This window comes from Perca fluviatilis, chromosome 5, assembly GCF_010015445.1.
Source record: "Perca fluviatilis chromosome 5, GENO_Pfluv_1.0, whole genome shotgun sequence".
Classification (NCBI taxonomy): domain Eukaryota; kingdom Metazoa; phylum Chordata; class Actinopteri; order Perciformes; family Percidae; genus Perca; species Perca fluviatilis.
The window spans coordinates 22,239,455-22,249,375 of record NC_053116.1 but is presented as its reverse complement, the minus strand read 5'-3'; the positions used below and the strand labels follow the sequence as shown (position 1 = coordinate 22,249,375).

Here is a 9,921-nt window from a genome sequence, read left to right as displayed (position 1 = left end):
AAACAAGCACATACAGTACACATGCACAGAGATGTGCATGCACACCTTTCACTTCCCCCCCACACACACAAAACAACAAAAAAAAAAAAAAAAAAAAAAAAAAAAAAAAAAAAAAAAAAAAAAAAAACACAACAAAAGGGCGAGATCACACCGGATCAAAATGGAAAAGCATGCAGAAGTCCACTGCTCTACTGTAGCTTCACTCCTAGCAGACTACAAAATAGGGAGAAAAACAGAAAGAGAGAAAGTGAAAGAAAGATAGCGAGCTAGGTCCCTGTCCTGAGCAGTTATAGCCACCTGGTCAGCCAGGAGTGACCGACTCCCCACACCACATGGCACAGGGTGCTTCCTTCAGTGGCAAGTCTTCTTCTAACCCTCCATCTTTGTCCTGCAGTCCAAGGGGGAGGAGGAGGATGAGGAGGAAGGGTGGGTAGAGGTGAAATCAGGCGAGATGGTCGGGGCTGAGGGTTCCCCTTCACTGTAATTCGATAGGTCCAGTTCTGGATGCAGAACAAGGACAACAAAGGTGTTTGGGACATGTGTTAGCATGTGTGGAGGCGGGGAGGAGGTATGTGCGCAGAAATGCTGAGTGGGCAGAGGATGGACCTGGAGCTGAGGGTGCAGATTTAGGAGTGAGGGGGGAGGGGTAAGGAATGGGGGTCAGAAAGCCAATCTTCTTCTCCAGGCTTATAGGGCCTGTGTCTTGAGCTCAATGGGCTCTCCCCTGGTCTCCTGCTGGCCCTCTGCCTCTGGAGGCCGGATGCCTTTGAGTGTGGCGAGCCTCTCGGAGAGGCCGCGCACACGGGGGAACAGCATGAAGTCATACAGCAGAGCACCCATGGCACCACCAATCATAGGTCCCACCCAGTACACCTGCCATTAACAGAAAAAATCACGAGTAGAATGGGCGAGTTTGAAGATGCCACATTACTATGCAAGAGTTTGTAGTGTAACAATATTTACAGAAATTATCATCTTACCCAATGGTTGACAAAATTCCTGACCAGGACAGCAGGGGCGAAGGACCTTGCTGGGTTCATTCCTGCTCCAGTGTAGTACATCTAAGTGAGAGTAGTCCAGGGTTAAGACTGTAAATGTGTATATGTGACGTGATACAATGGTTAGATTCTTGGATGTCATTTTCTCTGGTTGGTTCTTACCCCGAGAAGATGACCCATGAGCACAGAGAAGCCGATGGCAAGGGCAGCAGAGCCCAGGCGTCCATTGCGCCTCTCATCAGTCACAGCAAAGATGCAGACGACAAGCTGCAGGGTGAGGAAGACCTCCATGGTGGTGGCCATGCCCAGGCTGATGCCTGGCTGCAGCTGAAAGACGGGAGGGGGGAAGAAAGATTAAATGAATTATGTGAGTGCAATCAGAGACACAATCATCATGGTTTTATATTTAGTTAGATACAGTTAAATTATTATTTACATTTAAGGCTGAGGTAGTGTTTTATACATACATAAACATTGTGATTTTTTCCTTCGAATAACATTATGTCAGACTTGTCAGGTTTAGATCTATATTGCTTTTCAAGACATAATTAGCAATTATGTTTTATGAATGTACAATAATAAATTTCTACATTTCTAAATTTGTAATGCAATAGTCAGAGCCAGTCTGCACACTTGTAGTAATAGATGTGGTATTATAGTGACTGTCAGGTAATCTTACCGTGTTAAGTGCAAGGTTTCCTCTCATGTTGCCTGGCGTGACCCCGTAGAGCACGGCAGCACCAGCCAGTGCTCCGAGACACTGGGCCACGATGTAGAAGAAAGCACGGAACAGGGACATCTGGGAGCCGATCAGGTAGGCAAAGGTAACAGCTGGGTTGATGTGACCTCCACTGATGTGGCCGATGGACTGGATGAGGGTGGCAGCCGCCAGCCCAAAGCAGAAGGCAACATGGAGAACATTATGGGGCCCTGTGGTCCAGCGGAGGGCTGCCCCCAGCCCAAAGAATACAAAGAACATGGTGCCATAGAACTCGGCGAAGACAGCCCGCCAGAACGACATGGACCTGAACTCCCACATGGTGGCAAAAGGTCAAAAAGCAACCTCTAAGTAATGGAGGGATGAAAAGTCAACAGAAAAACTAACTAATCAACTAATAGGAGATGCTGTTTCTCCACAATAATGACTAATGACAAATGAAAAATGTGTCCTCAAACAGAAACTGCCTCTCTAAAAGCTAAATGCAACAATACATAAACTGGTCAACATGTAACTCTAATGCAACTGTGAACAATCTGCTGCTCTGAATTCTGATTTCTGTCATAGAGAGCTCCTGAGTGGAGCAAGACGCCAGTCTCTGTGCATCTATGTGCCAAACCCGCTGGTTGTTAGTAGAAGAACATGGATAGACAAACGTTAAGCATGTCCTGCAGACATTCAGCCTCTTTACCAGAGCAGGGGGAGCTCAGAGGCCTTTTTATAACACCCTAGGGGCCACAGCAGCCCCACCGGGCCCAGGGGAGGGGCCAGCACACAATACTACAAATCAAAACAAATTCATTTAACCCTTCTCCACCCTTGACCTGCCTCTGTCCGCTTATTGTAGAAATAACTCCCAGGCCCAGAAATAATCAGAGTAGTCCTTGAGAATTACATTGACTTATTTATGTAGGAAAGTTCTCAACATACTGCAGTTGAAGGAGTACTTTGGAAATTATGACTTGAGGTTAAATTTACATGGGCAGGACAAGCAGAGAAGCAGGCTTGGGAGCATCTAATGCTATTTCCAGTCTTGTTTTACCGCTGGAGGTGGAGATATGGTACCACCAACAGTCTGGTTGAGGAATTAATACAAACAAAGGGGTAGTCAATCTCATGTATTACACCAACCATCAAACCTGAAAATAGAAAAGCATGGGGCATGTGGTGGGCAGAACCTTTGAGCTGGTATAAGTAGAGTGCACTGGGAGTTTTGCTTGATTTCTAATAATTTTGATGTTTTTACAGTAATGACAGTCCACTTTTCACTCATTTTCCATGATTTTCTTTTCATTGTCTCCCCTGTAATCAACAGTTCACATTCACTCAAATCAAAGCTGTGATCAACAAAGCCCGAGTAATTTCTCCACTTGTGCTCTGGATTGGTACAAATTAGGTTTGTGGCAGCAGAACTGATTAGGCACAGTTTTACTTTGTGTGTGTGTGCTGGGCGGGTTTGGAGGCTCAGGTTGGATAAAGCGGTGGAAAATCCACGGTTGGAGAGGAAGAGGGGAGAGCAGGCCTGGCATTGAGCTTCTGCACTGGAGCATCATGCTGACCAGGGCAGCCAGAGGGACGGCTGCAGCCCTTTGAAAGGATTATGCTGAGCTCACTGCTTTTCCTTTCATTCATTGAGACAAAACGCTGGCAGTAACAGTTTCTGCTAGTTTCTATGATCCGTTTGTCTTGCCATCACTGTTGAAAAGGTGCGAGTTCCCTTGTCTGTGGGCCAGACTGGCTGTATGCATTTGCCTCTGCACTCATACTCCAGTTACGTTGGAATGGCATGAGAACAATATACAAATGTAATCAGCAGACATTTTTACGTCTCAAAAGATGTAGGTCACCTTGGCAGTTGTGATTCATCATATCAATCACACAACAGTGACATTTGTAAGTTTTTCCCCCTCAAAACATGGTAAACAAAATCTACCACCAACATATGATGAAAATGGTATTTTTTTGCTGGAGAAAAACAGTAATAGTTAAATAGTGTTGATCATGTTGTCCTGATTCTGACAGTTTATTAGTTTGCCAGTTGGTGCACCTCTATTGTGATGAGTATTATGTCCTTCTCATGACTCCCTCAGTCAGTGGTAAGCTACCTTTTGTGGGTTTAAGCACACAGTTTAGTTTTACAGAGGAGGATGCTGAAAAGGTGCTTGCATTGTACTTTCCTGTTCCCTGGGTCCAGACTGCTGACACAAGCAGCCTCTAAACATCTCACACTGGAGTAGAAGCTCTGGCCTACACTCACCACACAGTGGTGGAAATATGTATTGCAGGACAGATCAGATGAAGGACTTAACCGTACAGTATAAACTATGTTCAACTTCAGAGGTGCTAATTTAAAAAACACTCAGCAGGGGATATTTGTTTTACTTCTTTCAAATGATCCATTTATATTACATACTTTCATTCAAGAAACCACAAATCAAGCATCTTTGTCAACAAGCTATGGTTGTATGAATAATCTATGGCCTTAACATGTGGATAATTAGGTTTAATACTAGATCCAATAGGAGGTAACATATTTGCTAATTACTTGTGAGGGAAGTATTTGCTGCAGTTGTCATGTTTCAAAAAAGCCCACACAACACAAAAAACACACTGGAAATCCACGTCATTAGGGAATGCCAGGGTTCCATTTCCTTTTTGTACTATTAAAGTACAGACGAGATGGGAATCCCCTGTGTAACGTTAGAAAGAAGTGAGAGCACAGCAAACGCAGCAAGGAATTTATCTTTAGATTAACTTTAGAATACCTATCCTTTAAACATTGTTTAATACTGAGCCCACATTTACACAATTATTCCTTCCTTTGTGTATTTTATCTGTAAACTTCATTGAGTTTTTATAACTTGGAAAATTCTTCAATACAATATTAAGCCTTGTATTCAATGGTCTGAAACAGTTTATTAGAAATGCATACCCAAACTCCCACAGCATAAGACAAATGGAAGTGTTCAACACGTGTTGAATCAAACACACAAGCCTCCAAAGCATATAGTGTTTCTGATTAACGCACATTTAAATCCTGTATTTTAACTATTTGGAAACTCTTGTTAGACCACATAGTATGTCTGCCTTCACCTCAGTATGCATATGGAAGAAAATTAATCGTACCTGCTACAATGTTTCGTACACTGGCATAGAGAAACAAAACTCAACTTTGCAAATGGTATGATTATATGCAAAGATTGTACCACTCTACCATAATCTCAACAAAAGCTGTAAATTGCACAAGCGTATCAGTTTATTTTAAATGCTGAAATGTTTAAAAATGAAATCATCATTGTTAAATATGTGCAGATGTTGGCATACATTGGAAAAACCATTTCAAGCTCAACGCCTGCTTTTTAAATTAACGAACAAAATAAGTGCATTTTACAATACAAACATTAAAAGGGGAAAATCTGTCATTAAAAAAAATTCTACTTTTTGGAAAATAGGCATTTTGAGTTTTTTTTCCCCATTAGAAATCACAATGTTTAATACATAACCTGACATCGCAAAAAACAGAAAGAGAGAGAGAGAGAGAGAAGGTGTAAGACAGCACACATCCCATTACAGTCATTTAAGTCAATGAACAATAACATTTTCCTTTCAACAGAATTGTCCATGCAGAACAGAACAGCAAAGCACAGCACTGTATGTCGCTATGGATCTCTGTGCATGTCTGTATCCAACAGTCACTCCCTTGAGGGGTTTCGCTTTGGAAACTGAGTAGAGTGATGAGGTCTCTTCTCCAACATGGCTGCCAACTCATGTCTATTCTCTATCTTCAACCGACTTTTAACTTGCCTTGTTTACTACTGAGGTGGCACCCATGTTCATCTACTCAAGGTCGGGCATTTCTGGAAGAAAGACAAAAATGTGATCTGTGTGAGTAGGTGATTGATTTGGATGTAGTGCACCCATATTCAAACTAATACATAAACATACCCATTTGTGATTTTATGGCAAGAGTTAACCATCTCTTACTTAACTCCTTTTTTGATTGAATTACATGAATTCTGCATCAAGAAGAGATCTATAAAATCGAGCCTTGCAAACATAACATCATCATCACCCACTACGGGGGATGATATAATCTTTCCACTAAACATTTTATATCTTACTTAACAGAGTCTGAAAAGTCATATTTGTATGCACTTGGCACTTTTTTAGCATTATCGCTGTCTTCTCAACCGATGGGATCTAGAAACTATCGATTACAAATTAACAGACATCTCTTTTAGAATAATACTGGTACTTACTTTCATCGTCATTGTCTGCAGAATCATGCTGCAAAAAACCCCCCCAAAAAAACAATAAATAAATTCTTCATACACTGTTTTACCTGGTAAATTTCACTTGATTACATTTCTCCAAACAAAACACATATTTCTGTATTAAAGGATATAAAGCATATAAAAAAAGCACTATATGTACTAAAAAAAATACCTCTTCTTCTGCACCATCTAAATCAGGTATATCATCCCCTCCCATTGTGTTCATCATCTGGAGAAATGCACAGGAGACAAAAATCAATATATCAGCAGCACTACAGTATATCTGGACATGCACTCATTTAGGCACTGGGCGTGTTCAATATGCTTACCTCTGAGAATTTATCAAAACTTGACAAGTCCTCTTCTGAGTCATCCTCCCAGTCTTTCCAATTATTGAAGTCCACACTCAGCCAGTTGCACTAACAGAAGATAGTTTTAGCTATATTTAACATGTAATCCAGACTGATCTCAATAAGTGGCGTATGTATGACACGCCAATTCGTATGTCATTTTGGCTTTTTAGTGTGTTTATCAACGCCGTTTGGCCTCCATTTACTTACATTGCGATTGCGTGTCAATTTACGGCGTAGCGAGTAGTATGAAAGCCCGAAAATCCGCATAGGGAGGTTGGTTGGGGTGGTTGATGGGTCAAACAACACAGGACTTTCACCCAGGAGACTGGGGTTCGTGTCCCGCGTGTCACGTTTCCTAAACCCAACCGCCCCGTTCTTCTTTTCCTAAACCCAACCCCCTTATTGTGTTCCTAAACCCAACCGTCCGAAAAGCAATTATGCGTCTTGATAACATGCCAAAATGGCATACGAATTGGTGTGTCATACATACACCACTTATTGAGATCAGTCTGCAGCCCGTCCCCTGTATATGGTGTAGACATACACGCAGATAGCTCAAAATACATACAGATAACATGGCACTTAGCTTTAGAAAGTGGCGTATATGTTTACGCAAAGTCATGATGTCATGTTGTGTAATCAAGATTATTACAGCTGTTTTTTTATGTTGACATTTACTTAGCCGTTTAGCTAGGTGGCATATTATCCCGATTTTTAGAACTAAGAATTGTCATGCTTTTAATTACCAGGCAGTCAGATGTTTTAATAAGATATAGGTTAAATAAATAAGCTTACCAAGATTTATTTAAGATAAATTGACATAGATGGATTGAGAAGTTTTGGTTGTTTTAAAGAATGAAAGGTACCTTTGACTTGTCTTTGGTAAGTCGTGGCCATGATTTCCCAGCCTCTGCTTTTCGTAAACAACACAACACAGACCTGTCAGTGCGCCTGTATTTAGAGCCCTGTGTGGAACAGAGAGAGATGGATGAAGGCTTTGAAGGAATAAAACACGCGGTAGAACTGCAACTATGTCTACAGGTAACAAACGTACTTTGGGGTCAATCTCCCCGAAAAGGTCCACAGTATTCTGATGTTTGATATTATCTGTTCCAGTGATGCAGCTGTAAGGTGAAAAGAGGTCATGATATTCCCTTTACAACTGCCAACAATTTATACTGTCATCATTCTATACTATACACGGATCAGGGCCCTGATTCCAAAATCATCTTTTCTTTAAGATGATTCTGGGAAGGATAAGAAATTCTCAGGAATAGAACCATTTAACGTAATATTAATTGCAACTTACCTGAAATCAAATTTGGACTTGTCAAAATGTACTTTTACATCTTTACTGTCCTCCACGCAGAAATCTACAAAAACAGAGTCTCGTCTGTCATACCACTTGGCTGTTGCAGGCTGCCTAAAAAAAAAAAAGGAGTAGAAATATAGACTATAAAGTGACATTAATACAATCTAACATCACCCATGCTACATTCTAATCTCACTCAATCTAAACCCACGTGTATAGGGTGCAGTACATTTGAGGTTAAAATCACGTTGACGAAAGCTTCACTCATTCATTCCAGATTAGGGAGCATGCGATCCTTTATCCTTAACATCTTTACCTACTTAAAAGCAATAGCCTAACAATTGACAGTTTTATTTAGAGAAAATTATTAAGCCTTTTAATAAAAAAAAAAGGTGCACCTGCTTACATTACAGATAGATAGTAACGTGTCAAAGCAATAATTATCACAATGAGAGGGAGTTAGGTAAAGTTCACGCTACATTTAAAGTAGCTATTGGTAAGATGGATGGCTATTTGGATGTGAACCACAGTGAGAAAAATATGTCGATATGTGTATCGCTGACAAGCGTGTGTAACGTTAATATTATGGTGTGATTTGGTTTTAGCTAAAATGACATTTTCAGAGCTAACGTTAATCATGACACCATGCTTTTTCAGTGCTAACATTAACGTTACCCTTGTGTTGCTTGACATTAGCCTGCTAGCTAACGATAACAGCACGTTAATAAAACTAGTTTGTCATCTGCTGGGACATGGTGGTGCCAAATTACACTTGGCTGAGGGAAAACTAACGTTAGCTGTCGGTGGATTTAACGATTCGCTGTCTTTTAGGCTTGACAGTCGTGTAGCTATGTCTGCACCGCTGAGGCTAACTCGTGTGCTTAACGTTAGCTCTGTTAGCTAATGTTAGCTGGTTGATCCTCTTTACCAAGACTTGTAGCTAGTAAGCTACGACCGTTAATTACTACATAGTAAACCCAAGACTTACATCTCCACTGTTTAGCAATTAAACTTCCCCGTTGGACCACGATATAGATTGTGTTTGCGTTAGCTCCTGAAATACCTAAACGGTTAACTGTAAAATGTTCACGACAGAAGCAGTTTGCGTCCAAACATCGCGTGTTTTCCTTTCTCGTGACGTACCGTTTCACAGACCGAAGCATGGAGCCGTCGGAGACAATTCTAGAACGAGTGAGCTCAGTGTTCCAGAGCAGCTCAAGAGCTCCACCACGAGTCTCCCTCTATGAAAGACAGTGTGGCAGAAGGGGACTGATAGCCAGCCTAGTTATTTGAATACATAGCCTAATATTATGATAACTGTACTGAATTATGTCTACGAGTTGCAAATATGCAGATCCCTTAAATAAAAGTAGAAATACCGCACTGCGAAATACCTCAAGCAAAAGCACTTAAAACAAAAGTATTATTAAAAAAATGCACTTATCAAGTTAAAATAGGCTACTCCATGCAGAACCCCCCCGTGTAGGCTATGTTATACGTTCATACCATAGGCCTACTATTATAGCCTATGTTTGTTTGTTTGTTTATTTAGGATCCTCATTAGCTCCTGCATTGCAGGTGCTATTCTTCCTGAGGTCCGTGTAAGTATAATTTAGCCTACATGTCGAGGGGAAACTATTTATCCTATCAATTTTATATTCAGTGTTATAGACTATAACAATACAATGCATCATATGTTTAGTATGTAAAATCTTAATTTGAAACCTTAAGTGTCAAAAATTGTAAAGTAAAAAGTAGAATATGTGCCTCTAAATTTAGTGGAGTAGAAAAATAAAGTGGCATGGAATTCATACAAATATTAAGTAAAATACAACCTCAAAGGTGCCCTGTCGAATTTTAGTTATGTGCATTCAGAACTTATAACGTTAACTTGTGAGCTCCCTTCACAGCAATTGCTTGTCAGCTGGCTTATTAGATGCCTCTTTATCATCACTCTCAGCCATTATATCAGAGTGAAGCATAGCTTTATCAATTTAGGTACCCAATTTAAGTGGAGGCTGACAGAGGCACATGCTGCCCTGGTGTTTGACTTCTAGTGGCTTTCTTAGTGGGCCAAAGCATTCAAGCAGCAGAAAAAAAGACTACTAACTGAGAACTTTAAAGCAAACAGGGTCAATTTGGGAGCAGCTTTAAGCAGTTGGACTTGGACAAGAGAGAAGATGACCACCATGTGCCAGACATGTGCCTTTCTAGTAGAAGTAGAGCCAAATCAATGTCAGGCCTTATGGGGGATAGGGACACCAGG

At 40.9% G+C, this 9,921-nt stretch overlaps 2 protein-coding genes across 3 annotated transcripts; both read right to left on the bottom strand.

Moving 5' to 3' along the window:
• Positions 1-645: 645 nt before the first annotated feature.
• Positions 646-2,421, bottom strand: mipa (major intrinsic protein of lens fiber a). Its single transcript, XM_039799313.1, has 4 exons — positions 1,678-2,421; positions 1,161-1,325; positions 981-1,061; positions 646-873 (listed from the first exon to the last, which is right to left on the bottom strand). The coding sequence occupies exons 1-4, from the start codon at positions 2,035-2,037 to the stop codon at positions 688-690; spliced, it is 792 nt and encodes a 263-aa protein (XP_039655247.1). The 5' UTR covers positions 2,038-2,421; the 3' UTR covers positions 646-687.
• A 2,191-nt stretch (positions 2,422-4,612) lies between these two features.
• Positions 4,613-8,894, bottom strand: ptges3a (prostaglandin E synthase 3a (cytosolic)). Of its 2 annotated transcripts, none has more exons than XM_039801775.1 (8): positions 8,799-8,894; positions 7,653-7,766; positions 7,398-7,467; positions 7,210-7,308; positions 6,320-6,409; positions 6,163-6,219; positions 5,976-6,003; positions 4,613-5,573 (listed from the first exon to the last, which is right to left on the bottom strand). In XM_039801775.1, exons 1-8 carry the CDS (start codon positions 8,816-8,818, stop codon positions 5,554-5,556), a joined length of 498 nt encoding a protein of 165 aa, XP_039657709.1. In that variant the 5' UTR covers positions 8,819-8,894; the 3' UTR covers positions 4,613-5,553. The 2 variants fall into 2 exon arrangements, with proteins under 2 accessions (XP_039657709.1, XP_039657710.1); XM_039801776.1 differs by lacking the exon at positions 8,799-8,894 and adding an exon at positions 8,644-8,792.
• Between the last annotated feature and the right edge of the window lie 1,027 nt (positions 8,895-9,921).

Coding starts and splice junctions, on each gene's coding strand:
- ptges3a (XM_039801775.1), bottom strand. CDS start 8,818: ATGCTTCGGTCTGTGAAACG. Junction 7,767..8,798: donor ATGCTTCGGTCTGTGAAACG/GTACGTCACGAG, acceptor TTTTTTTTTTAG/GCAGCCTGCAACAGCCAAGT. Junction 6,410..7,209: donor TTACCAAAGACAAGTCAAAG/GTACCTTTCATT, acceptor ATCTTCTGTTAG/TGCAACTGGCTGAGTGTGGA.
- mipa (XM_039799313.1), bottom strand. CDS start 2,037: ATGTGGGAGTTCAGGTCCATGTCGTTCTGGCGGGCTGTCTTCGCCGAG. Junction 1,326..1,677: donor GAAACCTTGCACTTAACACG/GTAAGATTACCT, acceptor CCCGTCTTTCAG/CTGCAGCCAGGCATCAGCCT. Junction 1,062..1,160: donor TCATGGGTCATCTTCTCGGG/GTAAGAACCAAC, acceptor ACTCTCACTTAG/ATGTACTACACTGGAGCAGG.